This window comes from Rhinolophus sinicus, linkage group LG10, assembly GCF_036562045.2.
Source record: "Rhinolophus sinicus isolate RSC01 linkage group LG10, ASM3656204v1, whole genome shotgun sequence".
NCBI classification, from domain to species: Eukaryota; Metazoa; Chordata; class Mammalia; order Chiroptera; family Rhinolophidae; genus Rhinolophus; species Rhinolophus sinicus.
Window position 1 is genome coordinate 60,829,304 of NC_133759.1, and position 17,508 is coordinate 60,846,811.

Below are 17,508 nucleotides of genomic sequence, written 5' to 3' on the forward strand. Positions count from 1 at the left end.
CACCAACTCCTGCCTCCCCACAGGCCTTCTGACTGCTGTCACTATTGCCATCAGCAGAAGGTAAACTCTACCAGAGGCCAATTTCTAATAGCTGATATTCAGCATCCAAAAAACCGCCAGGGCTTTTATTCCCTACATATAAGCAAGGAGAAAGTGGACAGGGCCAATGCTCTTATGTGTTTTAGTGGCAGGACTGATTTTTCATTGAAAAGAGAAGCGAGTGCGGTTCCCACTTTTCTCCTTGACCCCGTATTTCACCAACTCAGGCGCTCCCAAAGTCTACCAAAGCAGGCAGCCTGCAGAAAGTCCACGCTCTGAGGTGAGCTATTAATTAACACCAGCTAGATTAGGTCTCTAGGTAGGTTCCTCACGTGGCCTAACAATTGCGCTCAGGAATAGGGATGTCTGAAAAGCACAACTGGCAAAGCTGATACAATAAAACCTCAGGATTCCAAAACCCTGTTCGAAGAACTTTTACTGAACTTGCACGCAGAGCGTGGTGCAGAGCCAGGCGCCTTCCACGCGGGCTCGGGGAACCGACACCTGCGACAGCTGTGCGGTTCACTTTCACAGACAGGCCGGGCTGTCGTTCCCCATCGGCCCGGGCTCCACGCCCGAGAGAACGGAGGGCGCGGGAGGGCCTCGTGCGCCTCGACGCAGCACCGCGCGTCGCCTCCAGAGGTGTAGCGCCCGAGCGGTGGCGCAGCCGGGACCAGGAGAGAGACAGGAAAAGGAGGAGGGACAGGAGGACCCGGGCCAGCGGGCGCCCAGTCAGCGCCCTGCCCGCGGCCCTGCCTCGGGGCCCGCTCACCTGAGACCTGGTCGCCAGGAGCGGGGGCCGGAGCGCCAGGTCTCGCAGAAGTTTCCGCGCCTGAGCTGCCACGGGGGACGCCATCTTAAACAGGAAACCCGGCGCGGGGGAGCCGGCCAGCGAGACCGCAGGGGGAAGAGAGGGAGGGGAGGAGGCGGGCCCCGGCGGCCCCCGGGCCCGCCCCCTGCCCAGTGCTGGGGGCGGAGGGACGCGGCTGTGCCCGCGGGGCGAGCACCTGGCTGCGGTTCCAGGGCCGGTCCCCCTCCCGCGGGCGCTACGGGAGCCGCCAAGCCCTGGGTCCAACTCTGGCCCCAAGTTCGGCTTTAGCATTCAGAGGCCTGCTGGGCTTCTCTCTGTACTACTCGGGGATACTATTGTTTTGGAGCAAAAACAGATACAGAGCCCTGTGCTCACGGGGCTTAAACTGAACCGGTGGGCCAACAGACAAGCGAATATTAGTCATTGCAGTGAGTGCTCAAAAGACCGACCCCCGGGGCTGGCGCCGTCTAACAGTGGTCTAGCCCTGGGGTCACAGAGGCATGCCTAGCATAGCGATGTTTGTTTGAGCTGAGACAAGAATGAGGGAGAGGCAAGTGAATCTGGTGAGGTTGGTGGAAGCCCTTCTACATCTCATTAAGGTTTTGTTGTTGTTGTTTTGTCCTTAACTGAGGATCAATGTAAAGCTATTGAAGGAGTTTAAGCCCGGTCATCACCATAATAAGAGCAGATACTCATCTGGAGTTGACTGATTCTAAACACTATGTGTAACACAAATGACTATAGCAAAACTGCTTAATACATACCAGGTACTTTAAAATATGAACTAATTTAGGCTCCGTAGCAACCTTTCCAGTAAGCACAATGTAAAATCCACATTTTGCAGAAGAGGAAACTGAGGCACAGAGCGGTTAAGGAACTTGTTCCTGGTCACAGATTTAATAAGGAGTGGAAAAGAGATTCAAACCCATGCTATCTTCTCCACACCCCATCAAGCAGTATGTTAGATTTGTTTAACCTTACTTATTCTTGAGCGTGTAATCTTGAGAAAAGCTACTATGTAACAAAACTAGGCAACTATTGCTGCTAGTTTCCTTATCTCCCTTTTAAAAAATAAAAATAAAAAAAGTTTATTTTGACAAATTAAATTTACAGAAAAGTTGTAACAAACAATGTCACCCCCAAATGCCCAAATAGCCTTCACCCAGATTCGCCATTTACATTTTGCTCCCTTTCCTTTTCTTGATACATACATAGATTTATAACCCATTCTTCATCACAGTTTTAACTGCTAGATTTAGCATCTGTTGGTGATTACTGCTTGAATCTGTTATTACTATGATGGTTGTAAAATGGTGGTTGTCTAATTCCATCCTCTTCTACATTTTTCAGTTTACATTCTACTCTAAAAAGAGCTTTACCTTCTCCCACACTTTTAAATTTATTCTTGTATTCACTTGTATCAGTGTGGACTCATGGATTCCTTTTTATTCAGTGTCAAACCTATGCTCTTCATATTGCATACACATCTTATTGCTGCCTCTGGATATGGGTCATTTAATCCTCACAGGAACCCTTCAAGTAGGTCCTACTGTTATTCCCATTTTACCAGAGAGAGAACTGGGCCACAGAGAGATTATGTAACTTTCCCAGGGTCACACAGCTTGGCATCAGACCCAAAGCTGTAATCTAACCACTTTTACTACACATCCTCCCCTTGGCATGAGTATATCTGAGTTCCCATCTCCTCCATCATTACTCCCACTGGGGCTGCCATCTAGCCAAGATGGAGCACAGACTTTTATTGTTCATAGACTGAATGTTCAAACTTGGTGAGAGCTTTGAGCATGCAGAAGGAAGCAGACCACCTGTAGAATTAAGCAAAGACTGTATGTTCAGACATTATTATGGTAAGAGAGTCAGCTACTATCACTTTTCTTCCAGCAGAGACTAGAAGTAGTTTGGGAAAAGTGCATTTTATAAAGAGAAAGGAGAGGTGTTAAAGACAGTCTTTGGTTTAGTGTTCTATTAGAATGAGGTTTTTCTATTAGGGCATGATTTTTAGAAGGGGAGTGGGGAGACTTTCCGGTTGTCATTCAAGTACATTTGGTGCTCTTTAATTGGTTCACTGTCTATTAGCACATAAATGGGGAGTTTCCAGGCTGGCTAGCATCGTGGGAGTTTTCCTGTTTCAATTGGAAGACTGCCTATTCCTCAGGTTTGGGGCCCAAGTCTTGTGTCACCAATTCCTCAGTGTCTTCACCCACATTCTGTCATTCTGCTTTCTCTGCAGACAAGGCATTAGGGGAGATGGAAGAGGACACCCGTACACTATCTCCAGTGTCTAGCACAGGGCCAGGACTAGAGGAAGTAATACGCAGTTAACACACGTAGGATAAGTCCTACTTCCTGAGTTCCTCCAAAAACTCCTCCCTATTTTCTACTGTTTTTTTCCAAATAAAGGTCACAGAGTTCTTCACTGTGCTCTATACTGAGACAATCATTGAATTTTCAGTCAAACTGGATTGGATTCCAAAGCTACTTCTACCCCTTACAAACTTGTGGCCTAGAGAAGTACCTGCTTCCCAGTGGGGTAGTAAGTATTCAATGAGACGTTGTGTATAAAGACCTTGTGCCTAGTAGGGGCTTAATTAATGTTATTTTTCTTCCTCTAATGGGTTCCTGATAAATATTTGATTGTTATCTAATGTGAAACACTAGAGTCACTCAGAGATGTGAGTTGGAAGCCCCAGGCACTTGGAAAATTATAATGATAGCATTGGAGAACTATGGAGATGAGTAAATTCCAGATGAAAGTATTAAAAGTGTCTAAAGTGGTTGCCTCCAGGAGGAGAGTGGAGGGTAGTGGTCATGGAACCATTATATTTTTATTCATTTTTTTACAAATTTTTTAATTGACGTATAATTGGCATACAATAATAGTTTCATGTGTACAGCATAGTGATTCAACATTTGTATGCATTGTGAAATGATCACAATAAGTTTAGTTACCATCTATCTCTATACAAAGTTAGTACAATATTTTTTACTCCATTCCCCATGCTGTACATTACCTTCTCATGACTTATTTATTTTATAAGTGAAAGTATGATCCTTTTATCCATTTCACAACCCACCATCACTCCTGCCCTCTGGCAACCACCAATCTGTTCTCTATGAGTCTGAGTTTTGTTTTGTTTCTTAGATGCCACATATAAATGAGATCATTTATCTTTCTCCATCTGACTTATTTCACTATGTTGTCTAGGTCCATCTATGTTGTCACAAATGGCAAGCTTTCATTGTTTTTTATTGCTTATCATATTATCACATTTTCTTTATCTGTTCATCAACAATGGATACTTAGGCTGTTTCCAAATCTTGGCTATTGTAAATAATGTTGCAGTGAACATAAGAGAGCATATATCTTTTCAAATCAGTGTTTTAGTTTTCTTCAAATAGCTACCCAGGAGTGAAATTGCTGGATCATATAGCAGTTCTAGTTTTAATTTTTTGAGGAAACTCCATACTGTTTTCCATAGAGGTTACACCAATTTACGGTTCCACCAACAGTGCATGAGGGTGCCCTTTTCTCCACACCCTGGCCAACACTTATCATTTCTTGTCTTTTTTATAGTATCCATTCCAACTTGTGTGAGGCAATATCTCATGGTGATTTTGATTAGCATTTCCCTCATAGCTAGTGAAGCTGAGCATCTTTTCATATATCTGTTGGCCATCTGTATGACTTCTTGGGAAAAGTGTCTGTTCAGATCCTCTGCCCATTTTTTAATTGGATTGTTTGTTATTTTGTTATTGAGTTGAATGAGTTCTTTATATATTTTGGATAGTAATCCTTTATCAGATAAATGATTTGCTAATACCTTCTTCCATTCAGGAGGCTGTCTTTTTGTTTTGTTGATGTTTTTCTTTGTTATACAGAGCTTTTTAGTTTGACTTTGTCCTATTTGTTAATTTGTGCTTTTGTTGACTTTGTCCTTGGAGTCACATCCAAAAAACAAACAAACAAGAAAAACCACTAAGTGTGATGTCTAGGAACTTACTGCCTATTTTTTTTTTCTAGGAGTTTTACGATTTTAGGTCTTATATTCAAATTTTTAATCCATTTTGAGTTTTTTCTTGTATTGGTATAAGGTAGTAGTCCAGTTTGCTCTTTGAACATGACTGTCCAGTTTTCCCAACACCATTTATTGAAGAGATTGTCCTTTCCCCCTTGTATATTTTTGCCTCCGTTATCATAAATTAATTGGCCATCTGTGTGTGGGTTTATTTCTTGGTTCTGTATTCTGTTCCATTGATCCATGTGTCTGTTTTTATGCCAATACCATACTTCTTTGATCACTATAGATTTGTGGTATAGTTTGAAATCAAGGAATGGGATACATCCAGCTTTATTCTTCTTTCTCAAGCCTGCTTTGAACTATTATATTTTCAGATTCCTAGACTCCACTGTAGTCCCATTGAATGAGAATCACTTAGGATGGGATCTAGGATCTGCATTTAAATAATCTTCTCCAAAGGTTCTTTATTTTTGAGAACTGAAAATGCACACAAACTAAACCAGAGTCAAACTCTCAAGAAGTTTCTTGGCAAATCAAGAGACAAGTTACTCTGCTTTCCTCCACTGGGTTCCTAAATGTAAAAATGAAAAGTTCATAAATTGCAGATACAGGTGATGACTAAATACTGCTTCTAAAGAACCTTGACACATTGTACAAAACCCGTTTTCTACCAGCAGCTAGGTCAGCTGGGACATGTGGAAGCATTGGCTGACGGTGAACACATAGCTCTTCTATGCTTTTTCTTTGTCAGAATTGCAGTTATGGACTGCTCGAGCAGTGACTGTGGCCATAGGTGACAGCACTAGCAGAAGTATTCTGTGCTGTCTGAATGAAGCACAGAAGTAGACATCAGACAAACTAAGTTCAAGTCTTGACTCTGTGATTTGAAAGCTCCATGATCTTGGGTAAGTTCCTTCACAGCCTCAATTATTTTATCTGTGAAAGGGGGGTTATAATAGGACCTATTTTTACCAATGAGCTACATTGTCAAGTGCTTGAGATCCCAGTGGCTGTTATCCACCATGCCTTCTTTGCTTAAGAAATCGTTTTTCATATTTACATTTTTCTTTTCTGTATCGACATCTGTGAGCCTCAGTTTCCCCATTAGTAAAATGAATGCCAGGTATAACAGCATCTTATTTGAACTGGTAGTTAATAACATAGCACTTCTCATAGACTTTAAATGCACTGGAGGTGTTAATTCCTAAAACTCCATGATCAAACTTTGGATTTAAAACCCCCTGACTATATTGTTTCTTATTCAGTTAATCATTCCAGGAAGGAAAATAAGAACATCAGTAGACCCACACACCTTCTCTTTCCTCTTAACGGTGCATGTTAACAGTGAAATAATGTGCTAATTTTCATATACACATTGATTTCTCCAGGGGCCTTGATTTGCCAAAGACTCATGTCATGAAACTTAGAGCTGGGGTAGTGCATCTAGCAGTTCCAATGGTTGTTTATTATTATCTTTTCATTTAAGCATAAAAACCATTTGCCAAATACAAACTCATTAAAACCCACAGAGCTGAGAAGGAAAAAAAAAACCTCTAATTTTCATGAATAACATATTTGAGTTCATTCTGCTACGTGTCAGCAATGAAAGTCACTATTACAATGCTGACATAAAGAGACTTCGTGGATTTTGTTTGGTTGTTTTTCTAATAAATAATAGGTTTCTTGAATTTACAGGCAAAGAAACTTTGGCCTTTTATTATGTACATAGGTAATATCTCTGTTGCTGTTAGTGACAGCCATTTTAACCAGTGCTTCAGTTATGTTATTTGCCACTGACACAGAAAGAACTTCCATTGTGCTAAACTTATTTATTCCCTCTTCAATATGCAATAAACTGATTAATTTTAATGGCATCTGTCAGCTTATTTAAATTATAAGGTGCCCAGAAGAAAAGGGATCTAAAACTAAAAGTGTCTTCAGGGAGCTCAAGAGAAATGCTCTCTAAATCCTGGAGAGAATTCAGGTGAAACAAGTTTAGAGCACTGGTAACCAGTCTAAGTCAAGATGAAAAGGAATGAAGAATAAGGAAGATCATAAACCCATACAAGGAGTAGTCAGGAACAAAGTAGCAGAGAAGATTAAGTGGAGAACAAGATGTAATGATATAAACAAGGGTGATAGCATTCTGTTGCCAGGGAGTACGGAGATAGATGAAGAAGATGGTAAAAGCAAAAGGAAGAACATTTACACAAAGGACAGTGGAGGGAGATAGACTGAGAGAGAAAAATGGCACCAGATTGTGGGAAAGAAGTTTCCTTCAGAAACAAAACCTACATTCCCATTACAACTGGAAACCATGGATTTAGCATTTTCACTATTTTTGACAGCCTTATTTTAAATAAAAATTAAAGGAACATGACATTTCAAACGTCCTGCTTCATTAGGAAGTCAGTAGTCAAAGTAGTGGTTCTTAACAGAATCCCTTTAGGAGGCTTTTAAAAAATGTCTTTAGGGCCTTAGTGTCCAGATGTTCTGATTTAGTAGGTGGATTTTGGGGCCCAGGGGGGTCTGCATTTTTATAAGCAAATTTCCCACCCCATCACCTTTATTGTAGGTGGTCCATGGTTCAAGTTTGGAGAAGCAATGACCCAGAAGGTGGGACTTTGAGAAGCCTAGAGGGAAAGGACAGCGATCATCAAATTTCCCCTTTCTCTCTCATTTTCTTTTCAATTCCTACTATCCTCCTTAAACTCTCTTTCCAAAATCTAAAATCTAACTTACTACTTGAGATTGCAGAGTATGGAATGAGGCTCCACAAGGAGTCTTCACACTGTTCCCTCTGCCTGAAACACCCTTCCCTGTGGTTACCAGCCTCAGGCTCTCTCATCCCTTATGTTCCAGTCACCCTCTTCAGGAAGACTCCCTAACATCAAGGCTGGGGGGCATCTCATTGGTTATCACAGGGCAATTGCTACATTTGCTTCTTCCTTTAGGACTGTAAAATCTGCACTGACAAGCACTGGTGTCTTCTCTGATGTTATTATCTTGCACATACTAGTACAGTGCCTAAAACTGAAAGGTTAAATAAATGAAGATGAAGCTGATGCAATAATCACCCTAGTAGGAAAATTCGAAGAGTGATCAATGTCTAGAAATCTATCAGTACCCTCAACAAGAAAGGATGTTGAGGCCCGTAGTGAGAAATAACCTGCCCACTGTCACACACTACACTAGTGGTTTTATGCACTGTTCCTCAGGGTTCTTAGATGCCTTAGAGATCTACCTCATTTCTTTCTCTCTCTCTCCCCCTCCACTTTACATTTATTGAACACTTTTTATATTTGTTTTTCAATTACAGTTGATTAGTTTAAGGAGGTACAATATAATGATTACACATTTATACACCTCACCAAGTGATTATCCTGATAAGTCTAATCATCTCACACCATGCACAGTTATTACAATATTATTGATTTTATTCCCTATGCTGTAGTTTATATCCCTATGACTATTCTCATAACTGGCAATTTGTACTTAATCCCTTTCACCTTTTTCATCCATTCTCCAAGAGCCCGATCCCATCTGGCAACCATCAATTTGTTCTCTATACCTATGAGTATGTATCTGTTTTCTGTGTTCATTTATTTTGTTTTTTAGATCCACATATAAGTAAAATTACATGGTATTTATCTTTGTCTGACTTATGTCACTTAGCTTAATACCCTCTAGGTCCATCCATGCTGTTGCCAATGGTAAGATTTCATTATTTATTATGGCTGATAAATATATATATATATATATATATATATATATATATATATATATATATACACATACACACACATATGTATACATATATATATATACATATGTATATATATACATACATATACATATATATATATATATATATATATATATATATATATATGCCACCTCTTTTTACCCATTCCATTCATCTATTGATAGACACTTAGGTTACTTCCACATCTTGGCTATTATAAATAATGCTGCAAGAAACATAGAGATGCATATATCTTTTTGAATTAGTGTTTTGGATTTCTTCAGATAAAAACTCAAAAGTGGAATTTCTGGTCATATGGTAGTTCTATTTTTAATTTTTTGAGGAACCTCCATACTGTTTTTCAGAGTGGCTGCACCAATTTACATTCTCACAAACAGATCACAGGCTTTCCTTTTCTCCATATTGTTGTCAACACTTTTTCGTTGAGGTGATATCTCTTTGTGATCTTATTTTGCATTTCTATGATGATTAGTGACATTGAGCATCTTTTATGTCTACTGGCCATGTGTATGTCCTCTTTGGAGAAATGTCTATTCAGTTCCTCTGCCAATCTTTAAATCGGATTGTTTGGTGGGTTTTTGTTTGTTTGTTTGTTTGTTTTTGGTCTTAAGTTGTATGTGTTTTTTTGTTTGTTTTCCTTCCCCAGGGAGACATCATCCAAAAAAAAAAAAAAAAGTGCTGAGTGCAATGTCAAAGAGTTAACTGCCTATGTTTTCTTCTGGGAGTTTTATATTTTCAGATCTTACGTTTTCAGAACTGTATTTCTCCAGTTCTGATTTTGTAGGGCAAATTTCTTACATGCAAAATCCAATTTACTTCAGGGAGAAGTCAAATGTTCACCTTTTTGGCCGCTTGCGCTGCCATCTCAGCAGGCTGATGAGGTCGCTGCAACAAATACTTGAATTCCTCCACACCCCTCCAGAGCTCAGTCAGCTTCGAGAGCAACACAGTATCAAATGCAAGAAATCAACATCCAGGCTCTATTGGAAGCTGTTATTGAGGCCATTTAATTGGAGCTACATTACAGGCCAAACCTAGCCAATGCTTATGTCAGGTTTAGGTCCATCTGATGGGAGTTATAATGCAAGTTGAGACTGGTCACCACTTGTGCTAGGTTTGGGTCCACTTGGCAGGAGCTATAATGCATGCTGAGCCTGAGTGCTGCTTATGTGTATTTGCAGACCTACGAGGAAGCCTAGGGCAGCAACCACTCTTGTGAGGTTTGCAGTCCTTTGAGTGAGTCCACAGCATGAGCCAAAGCAGGCTGCTCCTGTTGAGGAGCCACTGGAGAAGGCTCCAGTCAGGAAAGTGAGTTGGGTGAGGTGAGGTTTCAGGGAATCACCAGGATGGGGTGAACAGTATTAGCAATTTTAATGAGGAGCTCAGATTTGGCACCCCCTGTGCAGGCCTGCCTTCATGGGTGGAAAGCTCAACAGAGAAACAATGGTGCCTGCCAGCACCTTCAGCCTGGGAGAGAGTTGCCCTCCCCCTGCCTCTTCAGCCCTTGTGCTGTATAGTTAGTCAATTTAGTTCCTGCCCTTTTCATGCTCCTGTGCCTGTGCTAGAGCTTAGAGCAGTGAGTCTGTGGGTCCTTTAAGAGCAACACTTTGGTCTATAGCAGCCCTTTGTCTTTCTTGGACACATTTCCTGCTGTTTTTTACAGCTAGATGTAGTGGGAACTCCTCTTCCTACCATTGGTGCCCCAGTATGTGGCTATGACCCCTCATTCCTCAGGGGGTACCTCTGTTGCCAATATATTCTTTATGTTTCTTAATTGCCACACCATGGGTATGGGACCTGCCCTTTTTGCATTTCCACACCTCCTACCAGTCTTGATGTGGCTTATTCTTTATATCCTTAGTTATAGGAACTGTGTTCAGTTAGTCTTCTGGTTCTCACTGGTGGTTGTTCTATAATTTAATTGTAGTTTTGATGTGGTCATGGGAGGAGGTGAGCACAGCATTTATCTGCTGTGCCATCATGACTGAAAGTCCTATTGAACACATATTATGTGTTTTCTCAAATCTATACAGAAGTTATATCACTTAATCCTAACCAAAGCCCTATTTTACAGATGTGCAAACTGAGTCTTATAGCAGAAAGTAAGTTGCCTGAGGTAATAAATAAGAGGAGGTCAATCCCAGTCACTCTGGGATTGATTCTAGGTCAGAACTATCCAATAGAAATTTTGTCAATGATGAAAGCTTTCTATATCTGTGCTTTCCAGTAGGATAGTCATTAGCTACATATGGTTATTGATCTCTTGAAACATGGCTAGTAGAACTGAGAAAATTGATTTTAAAATGTACTTAATACTAATTATTTTATGTTTAATTTTGAATAGCTGCACATGGCTAGTAGCTACTGTATTGACTAGCACAGGTCTAAGCTATCTAACTGATGTACAACCTTTGCACCATCACACTATTTATATAATTGGGTTCCTCCCAAAGATTTAGGTACAAGTACCTTATTTAAGGGATAATCTAGACAGCAGATGAGGGAGTGGGAAGTGAGACAAGGCAAGTAAACTCATAAAGGCTGCATTCGTTGGCTGTGGGCAGTTGGGATTTTTTTTTTTTTTCCGGGAACACTCTGAGAGACTGTTATAGAAGACACCTCATAATTGTCCCATCGAAGGGTGAAGAAATGGTCATGTTTGTCTACAAACTCCCAGGCCTCGTTGGTTGAGGTCTGCACCTGGGGGAATTCACACACCACTCTGCATTCCCATACTTCCATCCTGCCTCTCCTGAAAGACAGTCATGTCTTTGTGGCTAAATAAAGACACAGGTACAGGAGGCAGGGACTGTCTTGCAAAGCTGCAGCTGACTTCCAGGGAGATAAAGTAGATACAGGTCAGTTAAAACTATATTGCCTCTCACTTTAAACTGACAGATTAGCTCATATTAGTATTTTATCTGTAGTGCGAGGAAGGGCACTTGAAATTGTGTTGGTAAGAAGGGTTTTGCTATTAAAAAAAAAGAAAGAAAAAAAGAAGAGAAAACTTACCAAACCACAGAACTAAACTGTGCTCCTGTCATTTTCTTGACCAGCTAAATTACTGAATTGGATCCTGTTCAGTATCATTTGTAGTACAGCATGGATGCTCTAAACATCCCTGCAGTCTGGGCCCCTCAATGTAGTCAAAGAATAACTGTCCGTGCACTTTCTCAGTGGGGACATAAAGAGACTCAAGTATTCCAGAAAGTCTTTGTTTAGTTGTTTTTTATTTGACATACAATACATAAAAAAGATTAGAGGCAGCAAGAAAAGAGGATCAGGAAGAACCTACTAAAAACCTAAATTTTACAGCAGAAGTAGATAGAAGTGGTGCAAATAATGATTTCTCCTCCTCTCATATCAAGCTTTGTTGAGTTCTCAGAAAAGCAAACATGTAATTATGATAGAAGTCAATCGACTGAAAACCAAGTCAAAGAGGCAGATGAGCTTTAGCAAGAGATGCACTCGATTCAGCAAAGAAAGCAGGGTAGAGTTCTAACCACTTGACCTAGATTGGCTGCTGGTCCCTGCAACCCTCAGCTGAAAGAATGTGGAGTACTCTTGATGTTCTAGGCAAAATGAATGTCATCAAAGTTCTGTTTGAGAAAATGGCTGGCCATGGAGGCTAAGAAGAGCTTAACTACATCAAAGAAGAACTTGCCCCAGGAAGGCACAGGCTGGGGCTTATCTTAGCTTTTTGTGAGGCTCCTCCCAGGAGCATCACCCTGCTACCTCTAAGGATGACACACCCAAAGGGCAGACTGGGCAGGCATCAGAGACCTGCTAAAGTGAATCCTGCTCAGTAGGGTCAGTCCCTGCATGACAGCTCCTCCACTGTAGTCATGGCCAGTCCTCACAAACAATCAGCCTGAGGATCAATCCTTCACAGTGATGTGCAAACAGCAACAAGGTCTCAACTTCAACAGGAGGGCACACAGCCCACACAAGAGACACACTTGAAGCACCTTGCTCAGGTGACCAGGGAGACTGCACAACTTGGTCCCACAGGACACCTACTACATAAGGACACTTTACTAAGACCAGGAGGTATAGAAGCCCTTCCTAATATGTAGAAAGAAACAAACACAAGAGGCAGCCAAAATGGGGGGAGGGGGCAAGAAATATATCCCAAATAAAAGAATAGACCAAAGCTCCAGAAAAAAGAACTAAACTAAGAAATCTACTAAACACCGAGTTCCAAACACTGGTTATAAGGGTGCTCAATGATCTCAGGGACAACTTTAACAAAGACATATGAGACATAAAAGTGGAGGTAGGAAACATAAAAACAAGCAGTCAGAAATGAGGAGTACAGTAACTAAAATGAAGAATACATTAGAAGGAATCAAGAGTAGATTAGATGAAGCAGAGGATCAAATTAAAGATTTAGAGGATAAGGTAGCAGAAAACACGCAAACAAAACAGCAAAAGCAAATTAAAAAAAAAAATGAGGATAGTTTAAGGGGCCTCTGGGACAACATCAAGCATACCAACATTTGCATCATTGGGGTATCAGAAGGAGAAGAGAAGGAGCAAGGAACTGAAATCTGATTTAAAAAAATAATGATGGAAAACTTCCCTAACCTGGCAAAGAAAAGAGACATACAAGCCCAGGAAATGCAGGGTCCTAAGCAAGATGAATCCAGAGAGGCTCACACCAAGATACATCATAATTAAAATGTCAAAGCTTAAAGACAAAGAGAGAATTATAAAAGAAGCAAGAGAAAAGCAGTTAGTTACCTAGAAAAGAGTTCCCATAAGACTGTCAGCTGATTTCTGAACAGAAACCTTGCAGGCCAGAAAGGATTGCCAGGAAATATTCAAAGTGATGAAAGCAAGGACATACAGCCAAAATTACTCTACCCAACAAAGCTATCATTTAGAATTAAAGGACAAATAAAGAGCTTTCCAGACAAGAAAAAGGTAAAGGAGTTCATCACCACCAAACCAGATCTTCAAGGAATCTTAGAAGAGCTTCTTTAAGACAAAAATAAATAAATAAATAAATAAATAAATAAATAAATAAATAAATAAATAGAATAATAAAATGGCAATAACTACATATATATCAAAAATATTTTAAAGGTAAATGGATTAAATTCCCTAATCAAAAGACAAGGTGGCTGAATGGGTAAGAAAATAAGACCCTTACATGTGCTGCCTACAAGAGACTCACTTCAGATAGAAAGGCACACACAAACTGAAAGGAAAGGGATGGAAAAATATATTTCATGAAAACGGAAACAAACTAAAAAAAGCAGCTGGGATAGCAATCCTTATAACCAGAGAAAATAGACTTTAAAATAAAGTCTATAACAAAGGGCAAAGAAGGACCCAGTAATCTCACTTCTGGGTATTTATCCAAAAAAACCCAAATGCTACTTCAAGGGGATGTGTGGATCCATATATTCGTTGCAGCATTGTTTACCATAGCCAAGATGTGGAGGCAGCCTGGGTGCCTGTCAGTGGAAGAATGGATAAAGAGAAGGCGATACATGTATACAATGGAATATTGCTTGGCCAGGGAAGGAAATGGGTTTTTGCCATCTGCTGTGGCATGGATGGACCTGGAGGGTATTGTGCTGAGTGGAGTATGTCAGACAATGAAAGACAGATGCAATGTGATTTCACTGATATGTGGGATCTAAAGAATAAAATAAGCAAACAACAACAACAACAAAAAAAACAGAAACAAATTTATAGATACCGAGAACATTTTGATGGTTGCCAGATGGGAGTGGAGTTGGGAGTATGGGTAAAAGATTGGAAGGGATTAAGAAGTACAAATTAGTTGTTACACAGTAGTCATGGGGATGTGGGGTAGGGTATAGCAATATAGTCAATATTGTTATAACTATGTATGATGTCAGATGGGTATTAGATCTATTGGGGTTTTCTCACTACCTTCTAGTGAGCCCACGCACCAAAGTGCCACTCTTTTAAACAGCCTGTCTATGAGGTCTGACAATTAAATTCACGAACTCATCCTAGAAAAAGTGCTACATACCTCACCACAATCACCCTTAAAGTATTCCCCTTAGGAAGTTATGCACCAACACCTGTTATGCATCAACATCCTTCAAAGCCATTTTGGAACTCTTTGTCTGAAATGACCATCAGAGCTGTTGTCGTATTACCTTGATGTCCTGAATGTCATCGAAATGTCTTCCTTTCAATATTTCCTTTATTGAAAGAAAGAAGTCATTGGGGACCAGATCAGGTGAGTAGGGAGGGTGTTCCAACACAGTCATTTGTTTACTGGCTAAAAACTCCCTCACAGACAGTGCCATGTAACCTGGTGCATTGTTGTGATGCAAGAGCCATGAATCTTTGGCAAAAACTTCAGGTCGTCTAACTTTTTCACACAGTCTTTTCAGCACTTCCAGCTGTTAAACTTGGTTAATTATTTGTCCAGTTGGTACAAATTCATAATGAATAATCCCTCTGATATCAAGAAAGGGTAGCAACATCGTTTTGACTCTTGATTTGGACTGATGGAATTTTTTTGGTTGTGGAGAATTGGCTGATTTCCATTGTGCACTTTGATGCTTTGTTTCAGGGTTGTATTGGCATACCCATGTTTCATCACCAGTAATAACATGGCCCAAAACATTGTCTTGCCTCTCCAGAAGGTCTTGGCAAACTTTGACTCTCTTTTGCTTTTTGTTCATCGATGAGCTCCTTCGGGACCATTTTTGCACACACCTTTCTCATGCCAAGATTTTCAGTTAAGATTTTTCTGTTTCTTTATCGATATTTATTTGGTTTACTATGCTTTGCAAAGTAAGCCAACAATTTTGACACAGAATTCGATGAATTTTTGCAATGTTTTCATCAGTTCTGCTCTTTACTGGCTGTCCTGACCTCTCTTCATCAATGACACGTTTTCTCCCCTCAGAAAAACATTTAATCCACTTGTACACTGCAGTTTTCTTCATGGCACTGTCCCCATAAACTTGGACTAACATGACCCTTATTTCACTTCCACTCTTGCCAAGTTTAATGTTTGTTCATTGCTCTAATTCAAGCTCAGACATTCTCATGACAGCACACAAAAACACGCAACAACAATAATGAACACCACTCAGCAAGACACCACCACACGTCGACATGAACACAGCTGTGAGACGCTGATATACCAAGGTTACGAAACCTTACCGAACTGTTTGTACAGTGCTGCCAATGTATGTGCATTGTAGCAAGTTTGCGAACGTAATTGTCAGACCTCGTAAGTCCTTCTCACAGCTGCATATTTGCCCTCTGTCCTTCTAGAGCATCTACTGTCACAAGTGGCAAACCCAGTTGCCTGTAGGAGACAAAGCAGGAATCCTAAATGAATAAAGTAAGCCAAACAGTGGAACGAGGAGTTGGGGACTATGCCAATATGTACATGTTCCATCTAAAGACAGTCATATAAAAAAATAAGTTTGTTTTAAAGGTAGACCAAATAAAGACAAAATTGCTGACAAGATTTGCTCTGCTGTTTATATTGTCTGGTCATATAAACTGCTTGGAACCTTTCCTTAACGTCTGTATAGTTCAGGGATACAGAAAGAGGGGGAGCAGGGGACTGTTAACTGAGGTTCAAGAGTAGGATAGGCTGAGAATGGAGGATGGATAAGAGGTTCTGGAGTTAAGGGGGAGGACAGGATTAAGAATGGACTGAGGATGTCTGTGTTAGGAGTTACCCAGAGGTTTTAAAAATGAAATTCTAGTGCTTTATTTTTTTAGGGTAGTATCAAATATCTCTAGTATCAAAATGGCCTTATCAAAAACAGACCAAACACAATATTTTGCTTCTTCCCTATACCTGCAAGAAAGTCCACTTGTTAGTAGTAAAAACAGCAATAGCTAAATTGAGTTGGGTCTCTATTACGGGCAGGCTCTGTGTTACATACACTTACCAGGAGTGTCTACCTCACTCAGTTCTCAAAATAGCCCTATGAGGTGTTGCTCTGTCACACACTGTGGGTACAGAGCCAGGAGTGCAGTTTCCAGGCTCTTGGCCTCATGTGGAAAGGTGCTCACTCGGATAGTAAATGGCCATCAACTGTGATGGGATGGCCATCAGCTGTGGCTAGTTGGCCGTCAGCTGTAACCAGTGAGCCATTGGCCACTAATATAACTGCCGTCGCTACGCTAGCAGCAAATGGGGGCTAGCAAGAAGATGGTGGCTGAGCCTGCAAGCAGCACAGTGAGGGTTGCAAACAGTGTGGCTCCTGCCTCCTGTGTCTCCAATTCAGTCGCCAGCAAGACTATAGTGGTCTATGACTCCCCTGGTTATATATATATATATATATATATATATATATAGTGGTTCATAGACTCCCCTGTCTATGGCTCCGTGGGTGTTCCTTTTTGGCCTCACCATGTCCTGCATTCTTATGTGGGGAGCGGGACTAGAGACCCCGCCTGTAACCCTGCATGGCGCAGCGAGCAGGGTCTCCCACACAACACACACTTAGAAGAAAAACACACATGGAGGCAAAGCGATGTGCCTTAGGTCACACAGGTAGGAGGTGGCGGGACTGACTTGAATCCAGAGGCCAATCCAGAGGTTGTATCCTTAGCACTGCAGTGTACATCTCAGAAGTTGTGAAAGAAAGGGAACATTTGGTAGCAAGAGTATAAATTAGTGTTTCTCAACCTCAATACTATTGGCCTTTGAGACTGGATAATTTGTTGTTGCCGGGCTGTCCTGTACATTGTAGGATGTAAATCAGCATACCTGGCTTCTACTCACAAGATACTAGTAGAAAACACTCCTCACCTCCCCCCAGCTGTGGCAATCAAAAATGTTTCCATATATTACCGAATGTCCCTGAGATGGGACTGAGAGAGAAGGAGCA

General features: G+C 40.9%; 1 protein-coding gene across 1 annotated transcript in view; it reads right to left on the reverse strand.

The window, feature by feature from the left end:
- SUCLG2 (succinate-CoA ligase GDP-forming subunit beta) overlaps nt 1–1,113 on the reverse strand; it is a 253,425-nt gene extending 252,312 nt beyond the window's left edge. The window contains exon 1 of the mRNA XM_019757202.2: nt 812–1,113. Coding sequence (XP_019612761.2) covers nt 812–895 — 84 coding nt within the window. The 5' untranslated portion in view covers nt 896–1,113. The remainder of the gene's footprint in view (nt 1–811) is intronic.
- Between the last annotated feature and the right edge of the window lie 16,395 nt (nt 1,114–17,508).